The 18,979-nt window shown below is 34.7% G+C and overlaps 1 protein-coding gene across 8 annotated transcripts in view; it reads left to right on the top strand.

The window, feature by feature from the left end:
* The window catches only part of STXBP5 (syntaxin binding protein 5), a 108,290-nt gene that overhangs the window by 80,735 nt on the left and 8,576 nt on the right, over nt 1-18,979 (top strand). For 2 of the 8 annotated variants that reach the window (XM_069010423.1, XM_069010422.1), the window contains exons 20-25: nt 693-758; nt 4,096-4,155; nt 4,260-4,307; nt 11,192-11,242; nt 15,395-15,634; nt 17,060-17,429. In XM_069010423.1, the coding sequence (XP_068866524.1) occupies nt 693-758; nt 4,096-4,155; nt 4,260-4,307; nt 11,192-11,242; nt 15,395-15,634; nt 17,060-17,429 (835 nt within the window). The remainder of the gene's footprint in view (nt 1-692; nt 759-4,095; nt 4,156-4,259; nt 4,308-11,191; nt 11,243-15,394; nt 15,635-17,059; nt 17,430-18,979) is intronic. The other 6 variants (XM_069010424.1, XM_069010425.1, XM_069010427.1 and 3 more) reach the window with 6 other exon arrangements.

Genomic DNA, 18,979 nt, shown 5'->3' with positions numbered 1-18,979 from the left:
CTGGAATGAAAGGAATTAGCTTTGAGGTGTTAACATACTGTGCTTATTCAAATTGATCAGATTTGATGATGTAAGAAATTTTGTGTAATTCCTCCATGCAAGGAAGAACACATATGTAATCACCCTAAGACCTGAATTCTCTTAGTGACGTCAATAAGGAGTTTTTCTGGAAAATCAACTTGGCAATGAAAATTGGGAAATAGAAAGCATATCACTGTAGCAGTGGGAAAGTAGTTTGAAAAATGGCACTGTAGTTTCACACATCGTATGTTTGTAATCTTCAATACTCTCTTTTATCTGATTTTCTTTTGCAATTACAATTTTAATATAACTCACAATTTTTTTCCAAAACAAATTATGTTTGTGCTATATATATATATATATATATATATATATATATATATATATATGTCTGTAGCATGTAAATAATTAACTGTTCTGATAAGTCTGTCTAGCTTAAAATGTAGTGGTTTACACTGAAATGTATTGAGAGTGTGTATTTTGCAATGAAAACTTTAGTAGGAAGAAGTGATTCTACAGTTACTGTGGGTAATGTCAAAGAAAGTAATATGTAACAGCAATTCTATCACAACTGGCTTGTTGGTCTTTAATAAGAAATTACATTCCTGACTGCATTGGAAGTAAAAATAAAACAGCAACTGTATTTATAATACACTGGTTTTGTGTTTCAGCAGGTCTTTGTGATATTAATGAAGGTACAGTGGTGCCAGAAGACCGTTGCAAGTCACCCACGTCAGGTAATCATAACTTTCTCTGGTCTTCGGCTTCTTATTTTCGCAGAAGATGGCATGCATTAAGTTAACACTTACTAGTTAAGTAATTATATAAAACCGTTTGTCCTCTCACAAACTGTTTGAGCTTGTCATAAATTTTGCTGTGTTGCACAACTGCATTTTTAAAACAAGGCTGACTTAAGAGATGCAATAGGAATATGTCATAAAGATGATTGAAGAGAGATATAAGCTGAAATATTTATGCCTCAGGGGACATACTGCACAGTGGAATTTTGAAGCATTGACAAGCGATGCACAGATTCCTGTAATAGTTCATGTAATTGTGTTTTGTGTTCCTCAAAAGTGGTAGAAATTATTTCTGAGCAAGTTTACTTCAGCTTCCTTGTAAGTGGCAACTTAAAATTTTTCTATGCAATCAGAGGTCTTCAGAAACTGGCATCCTCAAAGAGTAGGAGTTCCCTACTTAATACTCCTCCTACTGCACCTGTTTTTTTTGTTTCTTTTTTTTTTTTTTCTGTTGCCACTGCTGTATGTGAATATTTTAAATTAAACCTTCAAAATTTATTATTTTAATATTGGCTAGTTGAAGCTATAACCATGTAAATACTTAATAATGCATGTCAGTGCATAGTATTAGAGTTTATTAATATTAGAGAATAGTTTTTGTAGTAGCTAAAAATTGTCACTTATCTTTACTTATTGCTCTGAAAACTTTTAAAGATGTCACTTTGTTTCACTCAAAACTACTCAAGGTTAAAGGACTCAACTGCAGATTTAAATGAAGCACGTGAAGTAGTATGTAGTTTAAAATGCTAATCAAGATGGGTGTCTAAAGATAGATTACTTTTCTATTGTAGCCTGTATCTTTCAAAGCCAAGTTGAAAGCATAACAAACCAAAACATTGTGTTTGGAGCTCTAGTAGAAATTTTAACATAAATTTTAATTTTTGATCTTAAAATTGTCTTCTGATGTTCATTTTAAATTGTGCAAAACACTCCTCTAGATCAATCAATGTCATTTTCATTTTCGTTAGCTCTTTCTTAGAGTAAATTTGATTCATTTATAATTAAAGCAAAACCTGGCTGTGAATTTTAATTAAAATCTTACCTGAAGATGTGATTTCATGTCAAACCTTTTTTGCTAAGCACTGGCATGCTGAAGCCGTCAACTTCAGTACAGTTCATAATGAAAGCATTTTTTATGGTGTTGAGAATAAAGTGCATGTTTCCTATTTCATTTTTACATATTGAGACCCGTGCCTGTAAACAATTTGCCATGCATTGCTGCAGTTGCAGTAAATCCTTTCTCTGTCAAGGTTCAGCAGAGTTATCAATCTCACGAAGGTATTTGAATTTGACCCACTTAGAAAGTCTGGGCTACGTCTAGTTTCTGGTACACTGCTGTAAAATGTGTTCAATGAACAGATAATGAATTATAACCTTTAATGTGTATCCTTTTTTCCCCTTGCTCCAGCATCACCCAAATGTCAGCCCAAACAACTTTTGTATCACTTAAAATATTGCATAGTTTAAATAAGAGGGTTTCTTTCATAATTGGGTTGGAGTAAAACTCAATTCACCACTTCCCCAACAGTGCAATGAAGGCAAGCCCAAAGATGAAAATTAAGGTTTATGGAAAACTCCTAAGTTTAACAGTTGGCTTCCCCTACCTTCCTCCTGCTTGTTGGAGTTGTGCGAGCTGAAGCAGGTTGAAAAATAATGTCTAAAGTACCAAAAACAGTGAATGAACAAAAGATGGAGCAAGGATTTAACTGTAAAATAGAAACTTCTAGTAGTGAGGTTGGACTGTGCCTTGCTTCCTTCAATTTTGTCCTCTGCTCTCAGTGAATGAGATGAAGTTTATGGTAGGCTTCTCAATTTTTCCTTTGAAAAAGATTTTGAGGCACCACCCTGGTATGGAAATCATTTGTTGATGTTTGTGAAGAGAGAACTGCAATTTCTTAGGTTTGGTTTGAGGTTTATATCTTTTCTGGGCAAAAGCACAAGACTGGAAAGAAGCTTGAAAGTGGCATTTAGCTTTCAGAGGTAAGAAAGGACCTTTTTGAGAGATTTGCTGCAGAGTATTGGCAAGCTTGAGAAGCAGGATGGAGGCTAAATTTAAGGAAACATTCTGCAGTCTAGAGGCTTTCTAGTTAAGAGGAAAATACAAAACACAAAATGTTCACATGTTACTAGCTCTAAGATTAGAGGATGGGATTGGCAATTGAATGCCTTATTGGCTTTCATTGTTACAATATGATCTGTAAAAGAGACCAGTCATCATTTGGACTGAAGTCTGCATTTGCTCAAATCCACCTTTCCATGTCCAGGTAAAGAGAAGTGGAAGGTAACTTCCATTAGACTTCCTCCAGTGGGTGGTTATATAGATGAAAGGACTGTGAAAGGGACTACCTGTCTATGCAAGTTGGGGGAGTATTCAACAGTTTCAGTAACACAGAACTATAGAAATACTGTGAAAATGCAGGAGGAATAATCTTATCTCCTGCTTTTTCTGTAGAAGTCAAGCGGTAATAGGCTTAGACTCTGGGAGCGTTTATCTGACCTAAAACATTGTACAGCATTTAAACTGCCAAGTTTTTGTCTTCAGGAGTGCCAAAAGGCTTGTGTTCTATTCTGGTTTTACACTTCCACAACATAAAATCCCATTAAATTTGAAAATTTTTAGATTAGTTCTGTTTTAATTTCCTGACAATGTTTTAATTTCATGACAATGATAAGCCTGAAGCTGTGGTCTGTTACCACCATCAGTTTTTCAGGGTTGGCATACAGAAAAATCCAGGTGGCAGCATTGACTCAGAGTTGTCTGCAGAGTAGTTGAAGTCCAACAGTGATTTACTGCATTGGAAAAAAAAAAAAACCCAAACAGATTTATAGAACTTGTGTTTATTGTTACAGCTGTGTTTTGTGAATCATAGCTTAGGCTAATCTTTGTGTCTGGAGCAATGATCAGCAGAGCCATTTAGTTATTCAGTGTAAACATTTGTTCAATGAGGGAATTATTTCTAGCAATAAACTCACTGCAATGTGCAGTGCTGTACTTTGCATTATAATTTCTGTGGCTAATCCCAATATGGTAGAATTCTGTCATGCCAAAGTAATTTGTATTTTATAATATGTAGTACAGCTACAGAGAATACCAGTATCAGTATTTGATATTTTGTGTCTTTATTAAACTCAGAGCTTGTATATTATATTGTATAATATATGTATACATATATTGTATAATATATGGATTAATATACATTGATTTTTGTGTCAAAGATACATCCCTTTCATTCATATCAAGTGTATATCCATTTCATTCTTTCTCCACTTGTAGGTTCTGGTTCACCAAACAATTCTGATGATGAACAAAAAATGAATAATTTTATAGAAAAGGGTACAGTATTTTTCTTTTCTTTAGTCTTAATTTTTCTTTAGTTCATCTTTTGATACACCTAGATTGATTTTTTTTTTTTTTTTTTATTAAAATATTATTTACAGTGAAGACCAAAAGCAGAAAGTTTTCCAAGATGGTAACCAATGACATAGGTAGGAACTAGCAAAATTCTACTCTTTCTAACCCAGTGCCTTACTCTATGCAGCACTAACCCAGCAGCAAAAATAAAGGCAAAATAACAGTCAAATTTCAATGCATTAAATTATTAGTTTTTTCATTCTTTATGCTAATTGGTAATTCAGTGGGCTGCTTCTGTACTAAATACACTGGGCACAATAATTTAAAAAAATCAAGGATATTGGTGGTTTTAATTCTCTGATTTTACAATTGCACTTCTCTGTTTTTCTGGATGGATGAAATTCTAATACACAGTAAGAGTTCAGTCTATGCAAGTCACAACATGATTCCACTACTTTTGCAAAGGCGTGCTGGTTTTGGGAACATATGGCTGATACAATTTCTTTTTTATACATTGTATTCATAGCCATATGGTCAGATTTTTATAAGACTGTGGTCAAGAAAGAGGTACTATGGTGCTTTCATTTATTCATCTGAAACAGTACTGGCTTCTATATATAAGTATATCCCACTGCTGTTTCAGAACTCTACTTTTGTGCATCCAACAGTGACACAATACCCTACCAGCTCTAGACTTGTGTCTTAACAATTTGGCAACAAAATTGCCTTGGGATATGTTGTATGCAGGTAGATTGAACCCTTTCATGACTGGAATGGAAAAAACTCTGCTTCTGATGACTGGGTCATTAAATAAATGAAGGCAAGAGGCTGTATGATTTAGCTTTGGGAAAGGAGCTCTTCTTCCTTAACTGGGATATGGTTACTTTCATTGCAGAATCACTTTGTTAATGGTTCATTTTGGTTTTTTTTGGAAATTAGTATATCATTGTAGGATAATTTCATTTTATCTCTTCAGTCAGTTTAGGTTGAAATTATATAGTAAAGCTATTTGCTAAGCTACTATTTCATAGGTTGTGTGGAACCATAGGTTAAGACTAGGGAGGAAGAGATTTCTTTTCCTGAAGTCTCCCTTTGGTTTTTCTGTTTGGCAATTTAAGTTTTATCCTAAAATATTAATCCCTTTCATCACAATTCAGTATTTGAGACAAAGAATCATTCAAAATTCAGTGAGACAAATAGGAGTATGACAAAGTAATCCTTGAAATTTGAGGTATGAGAATGAGAAAATACTGTACAAAGGGCATATTCTTGCTCTGTGCTGAGACCTTGCAATGATGTCAGAAATGGCAGGGAAAATGAATTTTGAGGCAGCAAAAGTCTGAATATCAGTCAAGAAAGCAAATGACTGTTAATAATATGTGAATTCATCTGTAATTAAAAAGAAATTACTGTCTTTTACATAAGTATTAATATGTTCCCCTAAAGGAAATTCAGGGTAACTAGAACCAGGTCTATGTTCAGGTCTTCTAATGAGAAAAACAACACCTAGTCTTGTACAAGTTATATCAGTGTCCATTGAGGTAATGTTTCCCTTTTGTATATTTTGAACATAAGACACACTCTCTTGTGCAAAACACATGGAAAATTTGACTGACTGTGACCTCTTTTTTTTTTTTCCACTTCTTTTCGAAGAGTTATGTTAGAGCATTAATAAAGTATGCTAATGAGGATTCTATAGAGCCATTCACATCTGTTTCAGCTTGAAGCCTTTCAACTGGAAGTATTAGGAATGTTTTTCACAGCTAAAAAAAGCAAAACATTTATTTATAAGCAATGCATTCTTCTGGTTGTAAGTTATACTGTGATTTGTGTAATTTGCACCGTTTATTGGAAGCTTAAAGATAATTATTTATTTTGCATTTTCCTAGTTTTGAGTGGTTTGCTGTGCACTGAATGTGGTTGTTTCACTGCCATGTTTTCTATAGCTTATCTGGCATGCTTATTCTAGCTCTTTCTGAACTTACATGCTAAGCTCATTCACATAAATAAAACACCTCTTCTGTCTTAATAGTTGCATGTTTTTGCTTTTCACTGTTTTAAACTGAATTGACAACCAAATGTGAATGGACAATGAGTTTTGTAAAATATGTCACTGTCATTAACATTGCCATGTTGTGTGAAACAATTTTTTTGCCATCAGCTGTGTTCTCAGGGATGAATTTGATGTATATGTCATGGTCATAGCTCTCTTCACTGACACCTAGAGCAATCAGTTCAGGTTCTTTCCATTTTTTTTTCAATGTGTGAAATACAACCTGCTAAATGTGGTGCAAAACAGAATTAGAATAATTTACATTGTTAACTTCAGTTGCTGTTAATATCATTCCTGTGTTTGTCACATGGGAACAGGGATCAAGGGAATACTGCTAGCAAAGTGTGAAGTAATTTCATTTCAGTTATACAGCTGCAAGGTGTTAACATCCCACACACTATCATAAATATTGTCAATTTAATCACTGTATTGAAACTCATGTAGAGCATTGTCATTTCTACAGATCTCTGTAATTAGTGATAGTAACAAACAAGGTTTCTGTGATTGGTGAGAGGATCAAAAAAACATGTAAAACTGAAACAATAGCCCTAGTAAAACAATATGCAAATGCTTCATGCACCAACATTTCGATCAGTTGGTCTGGTTTGTTGTTTTCTTCTAAATGAACTGCAAATACTCTGTCCTAAGGAATGGATAGTAAATCAAGTTAAAGCCCTGTTGTGAATGTGTTGCTTTTTGGGTCATCTTTCCCTGTTATTTGTATCAAAGATGAACCTTGAAAAAATTATAGTTTATTGTTACCTTGGAAATACTGAGATACTTAGTTTAACTAACCATTTCTAGAAATTTGAGGAAGTACTGTGGCCATTATTGAATCCAGCCCATTCTCTTATGAATTTCACATATTTGAAAGTATAAACAATATGCTGTGAAGCAATATGCAGAAGTATAGTAAACGTAGAGAATTTACAGAAGAAAGAATTGGCAGGAAGTACTTAATTTCTAAGTCTGTGTCATTTTTGTAGAAAGACATTGGGATCCAACTTCAGTGGAAGCAAAATCTTCAGTTGTTTTACTCATAATTTGGTTAGTTAAGTATTTGGCATGAAGAGATACAGATGATTAAATATTATAGGTACAAATTGTGTTGGAAATTAAGATGCAACAACCATTTCTGGAAAAACCTTTAGTAAAGGCGCCTGCAAAATATGATCGATTTTAAGACCTTTATAACTGTTCTAGAAGCTCACACGTCAAATACTTCTCAGGAAAATTGGTCTCTTTTTCTTTCTGCACTTTATAAATTTAAAAATAATTGCAAACAGTATTAGTAGACAGACTTAAGCAGAGTAGATTTAATTCCAAACTTTTATAATCCCTGCTGTTAGTACTGACAGAGGTTTCTCACATTTGTTACATTCTAAGTGTATACCTAAATTTTTCAAATATTGCTAAAATAATTGACCGTTAATACCTTTTTAATGGAACCAATTTTTATGATGTTCATAGTAAGTTCTCATTTGCCCTAATGCCAAAGAGAGTTTCTTTCAATGTGTTTTTAATACTTTGATCTAATTTTAGATGTATCCAAGTACGTACTTTCTCACAGTATTTGTAAAATGGTTTTATTATTCTCAGGTGAATTTTAGAGATTTCAACATTTGTTAATGTGTAATGTAAATATTTCACTTTGTGTAGTTGTCAGATATAGAATATTTTGGGAGCTTTGGTATCTCTAAAAAATTCTAAGTTGCTTAGTTATTTCTCATGTGATATTATATGAAATAGACTTCATAAGTTGTTCTCTTGGTTGTCAAAGCTCCAAGACACATCTCCTTTATAATCTTTAGAATTTTATTTTAAAATAAAAGGAATGGAGGAGAAATTAGTGTACAGCTTTCAAACCGATTTGCTATACATTTTAAGGTATATACCAGCTCAGGATAACCCACTGCAAATGAAATGTAACTGTTACTTCTAAGTCACAGCTTCCTACTGAGAGTTCAGTTGTGTCTCAGCCTTCAGGTTTTGTTCATTGAACTGAAGGTTGTTCCTGCTATACTGACACATACCATGTTACAGAAAGGCAGTCTTTCATATTTTAACACCTGCCTTCCCAAGCCTGACCTATGAGAAATCTCCAAGAATCCTTGGGTTTGGACAGTTCTTTGATATGATTCTTAATTATATATATTGACAGGATGTGTGTGACCACCTGTGTATTACTCTAGGTTTTCTAATTTAGAGAAATATTAAATGTAGGTCTAAACCCAGGCAAAACAGTCAGTGTTGCCTCGAGCAGCAGTGTGCCAGGAGGAGCACAGCAGCTCCCTGATCTCTTTGTCCTTGTCTTGCACCAGTCTTGGCTGTAAATGCTGCAGCAACCACCACCCCCAAGAGAGATATTGAACTGATATGACAGCTACTACTTGAAGTCAGCCACGTGCAGCAGGAGCAGTCAGCATCACCTCTGCCCTGTTGTACAGCTGGAGTGAAAAGCCTGACATTGAATGCTCTCTCTGTAGATCTCCATCCTGTATCTTCCATTTTTCTGATTAATATCTTTTGCTTTGTACAAGGTGTTCAGCATGTTGCTGGTTTTCATCTGAGGCACAAAAAACCTGAGTTTATCAAAAATTGTAAAACTTAAGCCAATGTGAATACAAGGAGGGTTTTTTTTTATGCAGAGTAATGTTAGTTAAAAAGGGCTTAGCTGATGAAATGTATTCCTATTTTCTTACTGAATGTTTAGGCAGTTTTTTCTTTAAACACAAGATGGCACCATTGCTGTTGGAATAGATTCTTTCTTCTCATTTACAGTTGAATTATTGAGGTTTCTGACACATTAACATGTGTTTTGAAATGTTGGGGGTTTTTTGCATAGCACAGTAATTCACAATTTTCAGTAATGATATCCTTTTTAACAATTCATGTATCCTCTTGTCCTGTTAATGAGGCATATATGTTGAAAATTGCCTGACAAATTTGTTTTATCTTACCAGCCTAGTTCACACAGCTGGCCTGTCACTAAGGAACAAAAAGCTAAAACTGGATCAGCTCTCAGAATCCAACACACTTGCCTATACTTGCTATTACGTGTTATATTATCTGTTACCTAGTTTTTTTTGGTTTTTTTTTTTTGGTCAGTTTTCTCCCAGTTGTTAAGATTGTGCTGAATGTTTCTATTTGAAAAGCCAAGAGTGACTGTACTGGTCTTCAGTTAGTTAAATAGGTTAAGGTATTTACACATGGTGAAAGATGTTAAAAGCCAAAAATAGCTGCAGTTATTTTCTGTGTATATAATCAAGGTTTTATTCAGTATCTCAGCTCTTATTATGTATATGTCTAACAGAGGAAACAAGTGTTATGAGGAATGCCCATCTTGTAATTCACTATTCCAGATGAGATGTCATGATGTCCCTGGAAGCTGATTCAAGTTCAAGCTGGCAGCAAAAAGATGGGCTCCTTGTCACTAGTGCTGTTGTGTACCCTGGTTTTCTGTTTGTGTATCTGAGCTCTGGCCTGAAATAGGAGTTGATCTTGTTTGGAAGCAACCCTTGGCAGAAACCTCATTTAGATGAGTTTTGGCCTCACCTTTACGCTAGGTATTTGCCAGTGCTCATACAAGAATGAGGGGTAGAAAACATGTAGTCAGGCTGGCCTTTTCAGTTTCAGCCTGCACTAAAGTAAGTGATTAGCATTTCTACCTGAGAGTAAGTAATTTCAATTTAATTCAAACATACTTTTAACATTGACACATGAAGGAAATGAGAAGATTATTTCTGGAGTCTTGTTCTCAAATTTTTATGATGTATGACAGGAATAAAACTGTTCAACTATTCAGATAACTAGCATTTGCAATATTGATGAGCATAATTGATGATACAGTGAAGTATTTCACTTTTTGAAGGAGTGGAAGTAACTTTAAATCACCTGCTGTTCTTCAGGATATGTAGAAATTGGAATGATTTCTTTAAAAGTGATAATTAGAATGGGGTAACGCCAATTTTAACAGAGAAAAGCAGCAAGATTCAGGCTGCTTTGAGAGGTATCCATAAAAGGTATTCCTAGAATTATGAGCCTGTGCTCAGTATCTACTTTAGGAAAAGAAGTATCAGCCGTGCAAGATGATAAAGAATTCAATGATACATTAAAACTGAAGCATGTGGCTGGGAAATAAATTTAGACTGTAGTCCTGGTCTAGCAGAAAAGCTATGTCAAAATAATTCATTCTCCAGTAATTATTGAAAGAAAGATGGAAGGGGGATATATGCCTACTAGTTTATTTGTGATGGTTTTTGCAGCAGCATTTGTTTGTATTGTACTGCAGTTTAAATGGACTGCAAGATTTCCATTCCTATAAAAAGGATTTCTAAGTCAGGGATGAGTTAAAGTGCTATTTTTCACTTGAGCAGTATTATCAAAATCTTTGGGTTTTTTGAATGGGTTGCAAGTGTTCGTACACTGCTTATTTTATGATTATTCTCTGTAATTCTTTTTTCTAAGGTTGTGGATTGCATCTCAGAAGATTAGCTTTTTACACATGTGCATTAATTTTAGTGTGATTTCAAATTTTTTTTTTCTTCTATTTTAAATGTCTCAGGTTTGATCAGAAAGTAGGACATAAGAAAGGGGGATGGGATCTGAACTTTTTTGTAAGAATCAGTGCACATCCTTGCAATTCTGACCTCTCACCTGAGGAGTTAAAACTTGAGGTTGAGCCAAAGTCAAGTTCATCCAATCCATTAAGTCCTGCCTGAAGCCTGAAGAGAAATCAAGCTCAGCAAAAGCGATAAGATGCTGTATTTAGGGATTTTGCTGTCTTCCATTATTTAGTTTGCAGCCCTCACTTGAAGAAGTGAGGCTCTGCTTTAAAGGAAATCCTGTAAAGTACCTCAATGAATGTAATAAACAATTATATATTAAATATTGTGAAAGGAGCAAATAAGGACCAGAAAAATTATGTTTATTCTTTTTAAAAAAAAGATATACTTCACTTTTCAGCAAAGATGTCCAGGAAGCTAAGTTTGCCAACTGAGTTAAAGCCTGATTTAGGTAAGTTTATATAGTTGATTTTATTTTTACTAAATCTGAATGTGAGTATGTTAAAGTAAGAGGCCTAAATTATGTAAGTTATCATGACTTTATGTTGCATTTGTCTGAAGTCTAGAAATAAAATTTTAATTCCACTCTTTTTGGGGACTCTCAGGCACAAAATGTCATTGCTGTCATCATAAGGTAAGCCTGCAATTCCTGTATATGGCTTATCACACTTTCATCGTAATTTTTAGGCATCTGTCACTCACATCAGTAGTGCTGATAGCAAAAGCGTGAATAAGCAGACAGCATTTGGAAAACTGCTGCCTGTTTAGGATCATCTGATGCATTTTAAATTGAAAAATGAAATAACAGGATATGTTGAGGTGCTCTCAACAAATAGTTGAGCATAGTTTTATAAATGTTAATTGTCTTGTGACCACTGTCTCTAAATTAAAGCAATATACAGCTGTTTGGATGGATGACCAGTCTGAGAATTTATTTTTCTTGAAAATGCACAGTAACTTTTAAAATAAGGATCAGCTCAGTTATGAGATCTGTAGTACTAAAGGTCATTGTGTTGCCTAACTAAAACAGCATACAAATGAGTAGGTTGGGATTTTTTAATACTTTGACTGCCAGCTGTTAGCAGATCCAGCTTTTCTGATTTGTTCTCTAAAGATGATGGGGGACAACTGTAGACCCACAGCAGTAAATGCAGCTGCCTTCTGCCTGCCACAGCATGCTCGTCTTTCTGCAACAGAATTGTTACCACAAGCCCAGCAGAAGCCAGACAGGATCAGACTGACAGCAGCAGCACTGTGTGTTTGCCAGGTGCTGCTGCTGTCGACAAGGGAAGAAGTCTGTGGCACTAGGATATTCTGAAACTGAGCTGGACCATCCTGTTTTACAATTACAGCTTGCCCCTCTCAGAGAAATGCAATGTTGGAAGCAACCCTCGGAGATTCTTTAATCCAAGGATTGGCAAGGATCCTTTGGCAGGGATACAGATGTTTTGACAATTTAACCTCGTGATCTGTTCATGAGCCTCCAATAAATAAGTTTTTAGAAATATACCAGATAAAGTTTCACTGTTGTGTAGTCCAGTTAGACAGATTTCCTGTTATTTAATCAAACTTCCTTGCTTCCATGTTAACTTTTTCTTGTCCTTTCCACAATAAACAGGGATAACACGTACTTCCTATCTTTGTTAATCATTATTTATGCTGTTGAAATCTGTCATCGTATCTCTAATTTCATTTTTGCAGATTTTTTTTTCTTTACAGAATTCAGTTCCTTCTTCTTTAGGTTATGGTATCTAAACCTAGGGTGGCTTCTGTTAATCTCCTCTGGAACTGGAATTTTTTCCTCATCTTTGTAAACTTAGTGTCCGGAACTAGGGCGATTTAAGTGCGGCTATGTTGGCACAAAAGAGCAGAAGAATTTGACAACTCTTTTCAATATCTTTTTGGTGTTCCACATTACATTTACTAATGGTTTAGGAATAATTTTGGTATAGGGTGAATTTCATACTTGGCAAACTGGAACACATTTATACTTAAATAATAACCAATTGTAATTCTTCTGTTTTACTCAGTTCTTTGATGGCAGTAAGTACTTGGAAGTGTTACTTTTTTCTAATGAAGACTGGTGAAAAGTGAATGCTGAATTTTTTTCAGCACTTTCCAATCTTGAAGGAGTTACAGTGTTTTCTACATCACTTAATATTTGCTGTTCTGTCTACTGAAATAGTGGAAGGGTTTTTTGTCACATCGTTTCTGATATAGTCATAAAATAGTCTGTACTTTCTGAATTGTAGTAGCCTTTGACTGGTTTTGACTTTGCATGTGTGTGAATATCTGTGCTTAGAAACATCATTTCTGTGTAAAATTATTCTAGGTTTTCAGGTCTGTAAATAACTTTCTTAAGCAATTATATATTTTTTTAATTTTGCTTCTGTCTTTTCTTGTAGTGGTATAGCTTTTGCATAGTGTCCTTCAGTGTTGGCTTGCTTGTATTTTTGTCACTTTAGTGGCCATATCTACTGGCTGTAGGAGACAACTGAAATGCCTTTCTCCATAAATTCATTATCTTTATCATTTTCTCTCATTTCTTTCCATGGCTTCTTGAAACTTACTCTTCCATGATCTTGCTCTTTCAAATTAGTTTACTGTCTTTAGATCTTTAACCTGCTCCTTTTCCTTTCTGAACAGATAAAATCTAAAGTATGTGTTTCTGTATTTATTCTCCACTTTCTAAAACAGAAGTTATGTTGAACATACCCTTGTCTGCATTATACCATTGCTTTTCAATGTTCTAATCCAGTGATTAAGATACTACTGCCACTAGGTGCTATCCCTTGCTTTACTTACTCAAAAGAGCCTCATCTTTCCATCCTTCTGATGGTGTGTAGTGATTCATCACGCTGCTGTTCCTTTCTCTTCATCTGAATCTAATCCATTTACAAACTTCTTCCTTGACTTCAGGATAAATAGGATGCACTAAAGCAGTTAAACTTTTAACCCTTCATTCTCTCTTCTGAATGGATTCTCCACTCTCAAAAATGCCCATATTGTCTGACAAGTTAGTTTTTATTGGTTTTTTTCCTGTCCATCCCAATGCTTCTGGAATTTGTACACATGCTCTTCAAATCAACCAGCTAGAACTCACAAATGCACATTTAAAACTATGCCTATTGCAGTTACTGTATGATTGATTATATTCAGACTGATTAATCCATGTTAAAGTTGGAAAAAACCATTAAATTAATAATGGTTTCTCAAGCCTGAAAAAAACAAGCATCATAAGAGGTGGTGGTCATTAGAAGACTTATAAAAACAAATTATTGTTTTCATTGTTTTACACTGGATTTATTGTTTTTAATGTGAAAACTTAGTATGTCAACATCTGAGTGATCGAGTTAGTTTCTATAATCCATGTTTTATATTTGACAGCTAAAATTCAACAGGACAATGTTTTTTTTCTATCCTTGTTGGAATGAGGCTATTACCTCCTGAGAAGATTCACTGTTTGTGTTAAGTAGATGTGTGTATTTAGTCAGTTGAAATCTAGTATGTATGCTTTCCAAATGCATGTTAGATATTCTTCGTAGAAAGTTTTTCAACAATTTAATGAAACTAACATAGTAATACTTCCAAATAGTACATGGTTAAATGTTGTTCTTTAGGTCTTAATTCTGCTTTAAAAATGTCAGTTGCATCTATATCCTACTCAAAAGATTTTTTTTGAGTTATTTTTAAAAAAAGCACAAATATAATTAAAAATTTAATTTAAAAAAAGCACAATATAAATTGCACAAACCTTTGCTGGTGAAGGCTGTCTTGTGCTAAAACTTTGCAATTATGAATTAAGAAAGTATAGCATTAATTTTTTGTGAATGCACAGATAAATTCAGTGTATGCTGAATTAGGTATTGCCATACCTAGACATTGCATACAGCAGAGTGGAACAACACATTTACTTTTGTTAACATTAGAATTCACTTGTTTGCTAAGCAGTGAGCAAGACGTCCTGAAAGGCTTTAATGCTATTACTGACACTGTGCTACAGCATTCAAAGTGGAGATCTTCAGCTTTGCATAGCAGCACCAGGTGCCATTTGATAGCATTTGTTGTTTCTCTTGCTGAAAGTTTGGGGGGGTGTGTAAATAGGCTGTTAGATCTCCTGCACACAGTTTCCTAAAGGGGAATCATATTGTGAGTCATTACAGGTTCCATGCTATCATGCTGTGTGGATGTCACTGCAGTTCCTAACGTAAAATAGTTTTATCTTCCTAAGATTAGTTAACTGTGTCCCATGGGAGCTAATATTTTTTCACCTGATCAATGAACTAATTGGCAGAGAGGTTTGTAATTCAACTATTTTAAAGGAGTGCCACTATCATTCTCTTGCTCTAGAACACAGAAATATGCCTAAAAATTGTTCATGATAATTACCTAATGGCACCCTCTGCAACAAAGACTGGGTGCTTTGCTCAAGAAACAGCTGGAAACTCAGGCATAAGGAAATATGACTAAGGAAGGATAGGGATGGAAAAATCAATAGCATTATAGTTAGTATACAGTTGATGCTAAAGAACAAAAAATTAATTAAATTCTCTTAATCCCTGCAATTTGCCCTTCTTTTAAATTAATACTGGTTTATTTTCAGATGTCAAAGACAACTCTTTCAGTCGATCCCGGAGTTCTAGTGTAACTAGCATTGATAAAGAGTCACGCGAGGCAATTTCAGCTCTTCATTTTTGTGAGACTTTCACAAGAAAGGCTGATACATCGCCTTCCCCGTGCCTGTGGGTTGGGACCACGCTGGGTACAGTGCTTGTCATTGTACTGAACTTACCCCCAGGAGGAGAGCAAAGACTTCTTCAGCCAGTAATTGTTTCTCCTAGTGGTATGTACAAAGCAGATGGCTAAAGTATGCTTTGATAAAGTATTGTTGTAGTTCTTCACATTTTTTAAGAAACTGTTACGGGTTTTCTTTTTAATTATTGATTAATTAAAAATATATATACCATTGATTTAGCTGCTAAGTTTAACAATCTAGACTAATTACTTTATTACCAGAGTTTCTCAAGTTGGAAAAGTGAAACGTACAATCTCCTAAAATACAAAAATACAACTTTAGTGTATACTTGCTGAGAAAACAATGTTTGCAGTTGTTAAACAGAGATAGCAGAAGAGATGAATAGTATCAAATGCTCAGTTTATTACTGTGTTTTAGTCATGAGGTAAGAATCAATCAGTTTTCCTGCAGTAAGAAAAGGGAGTGCAAACTAAGGCTGTAAATTGAACAACTAGTGTGAAATATTAGTGATAAAATACTCCTTTGGATTGCTATGAAAGGTCTTGTATCTTGTTTTTTCTGATGCACAGCAACTGATTTTGTTGTAATTATGTATTAATGGTTTATTGGATATACAGTTGCACATAGATTTAGCTTTCCTGCTACCACTGTCTCATGCAGAACATGCTGCTCTAGTCCATTTTGCTACACAGATGTATCAAACATACAAATGGCAATGCTATTTGTTTGTAGGAATGATTAGGAGTGGACATCTAGACCATATATGTGATTTGTGCCCATCGAGTAAGGTACTGATAGCAGTGTTCAGATTTGGTAACATTTGGTCATAAAGGCAATGCTTCAGGCTAGGCAGTGGGTTTCATCACTGCATCTGCAGCATAATCCTTAAAAGATATTGCTTTATATTTTGTACTTAGCAAATGTTCATGTTGTTACTTATGTGTGAATAAAGTAAAATAAAATCTATTAGCTTAAATTCTGGCCTACAGAGACAGTGATGTCAGCAGTAAGGAGGGAAAACTTTTTCATTTCAAGCTAGAGAAGTGGATTCAAGTGTGAACTGCAGGGGAGAAATAAAAATACCACACATGCTTGTTTCTGAACCAATTAAAGGAAAAAGTGGGGCTCACCTTAGACTATTTATTGTTGATATTAAGCATACTGTGTACTCATCAGGAGAGAATGAAATGAGTTGCATTTGTGACACTGAACTTAAATACAGATGTGTATGCCAGCCTGGCTCTCTTAATAAATGTATTCATTTCCCTTGAAGTTAATGGAAGAGTATTCACTTAACTCTTGGAAACTGGTCTAACATTTTCTTGATTATATTTGTGCTTCATTGGTTTTTAGATAAATGCCCAAAGATTTTCGTACACCCATTTTGCTACAGAGGCAAACTGAAATTCTTGTTTTCTTTTCATTCTGCAAGCTTCTTAAAGGAATAATTTGTAGCTTGAAAAGCAATTTAGGAGAACTGTTTTAGAAATGTGCTCAACTACTCTTTCCTAGGAACCATCCTGAGGTTAAAAGGGGCAATCTTGAGAATGGCTTTTTTGGACACCACAGGATCTTTGGTCCCACCAGCACATGAACCCTGGAGAGAACACAATGTTCCTGAAGATAAAGATGAAAAAGAAAAAGTGAAAAAGCGACGACCTGTCTCAGTGTCCCCTTCTTCCTCTCAGGAAATCAGTGAAAACCAATATGCAGTGATATGTTCAGAAAAGCAAGCAAAAGTTATCTCACTGCCATCCCAGAACTGTATTTATAAGCAAAATATAACAGAGACTTCTTTTGTTCTTCGTGGAGACATAGTGTCATTGAGTAACAGTATCTGCCTTGCATGTTTCTGTGCCAATGGACATATTATGACTTTTAGGTAAGACCTGTTTGATGGTAACTTAAATATAAAAAGAAGAAATAGTCTTCTGCTACACTGAAAGGTTCCTTTTCCATAGGATGATGAATTAAAAAAAAATTACATTCACTCAGGGTTGATGATTCTCTAGCACTTGAGCCTGAATAATTTTGATAGCACATTCCTATTAGTTATGCCTTTAACACATGAAAAAGTTTACCACTTTAGCTTAAGCTACACTGATTCAATACATAGTTCCAAGTAGGTGATACAGGTCCATGAGTTAAGTTTGTCTAAAAGTTGTATTTACTCCCTGATGGAGAAAACTGCCTTGAGTCAGACCTTTAGCTTGTACCTGACCAGACTCTACCTATTTTTTGTGCAGCTGTTTGCATCACACTCATGGCTCAATCTTAATATTTTGTTGTGTATCTTGCTTGTTTATAAAAGGCCTTAAATTCAGGCTATGAAGGTAAGATTAACTGCTAGCAGTTGTATAGTAATAAGTCATCTAAAGTAAGAGGTTTAAGTTATGAGTTTAAACATGTGTTGTAGTAGTAGTAGTAGAGTAGTAGTAGTGTTTAAATATACTTACAGGTCACCTATGTAATTTTCGTGTCCTTTATCCTAAATGTTTCTAAGTGCTATTTTATTCTGAACAGCAGTGTGTATATACTTACACCCTTGCACCTGCAGTTTAGTTGTGGCCTAATGATAAGATGAATGTAGAACATGGCCCTATAACATTATGCCAGTAAAGTTCCTAAAAGGTTATTTTTAAGGTTGCCAAAAGAAGCTTTCAGCTTGGAAAATTCTGTAAAAAATATTTCTTTAGGAAGTTGTTAGGAGTAAAACTAGAACTGATACTATCAAATCTTGTTTTTTAATTGTAGTCTGTAAGCCTGTAACTCCATTGATGTATATCCCACGCTTTATGTATTCTAAACATGTCTATAAAATGCTGCTCACCTTGCAGGGCAAACAGTATTGTTTTTCCTAATTACAACTAAACTTAGTAATGTTCAGATACCATATGTTGAAACAAATCCTGTCTTCTTCAGGATTCATGTTGTTTCCTAATGAGCTCTGCCTATGGGCTAAATTACAAATGCTGAATTGTTAACTTGTGTGGGGAACTTGGACTCCAATGATGAGCTCCATTTCGTAAGCATGAATTGCTGCTGGGGAGTGGACCTTACGTGCAGTTTGTATAAAGTTTTCAGAGCACTGTATCATACCCAAGATGGCCAAAACTTAGCTACTGACAAAAACTCAGATAGGATTTAGTATCAAACAAATCTGTAACAGAAATGATGAAAATGCTCTCATGGATGTCACAGTTGTCGTATCTGATCTAATATTTTTGTGTTTTGAAGCTGTAAAAATGTTTTATGCTTCCATTGATCTGAAGCAAAACACTTCCCTGTTACTGGCTCTATCTTAGGAATATTCTTATTTTAGATACATGCATGGCAGAGGTGTCATATCTGGGTGATAGGCTTAGAAGAGAATATTGCTTTTTATTTCTCACTTTTAAAACTTGCCTCCAAAGGCAATCTCAGCAGCCTGGA

The sequence above is a fragment of the Aphelocoma coerulescens genome, chromosome 3 (genome assembly GCF_041296385.1).
Source record: "Aphelocoma coerulescens isolate FSJ_1873_10779 chromosome 3, UR_Acoe_1.0, whole genome shotgun sequence".
In the NCBI taxonomy this organism is placed as follows: domain Eukaryota; kingdom Metazoa; phylum Chordata; class Aves; order Passeriformes; family Corvidae; genus Aphelocoma; species Aphelocoma coerulescens.
This window is presented reverse-complemented; position numbering and strand designations above follow the sequence as displayed.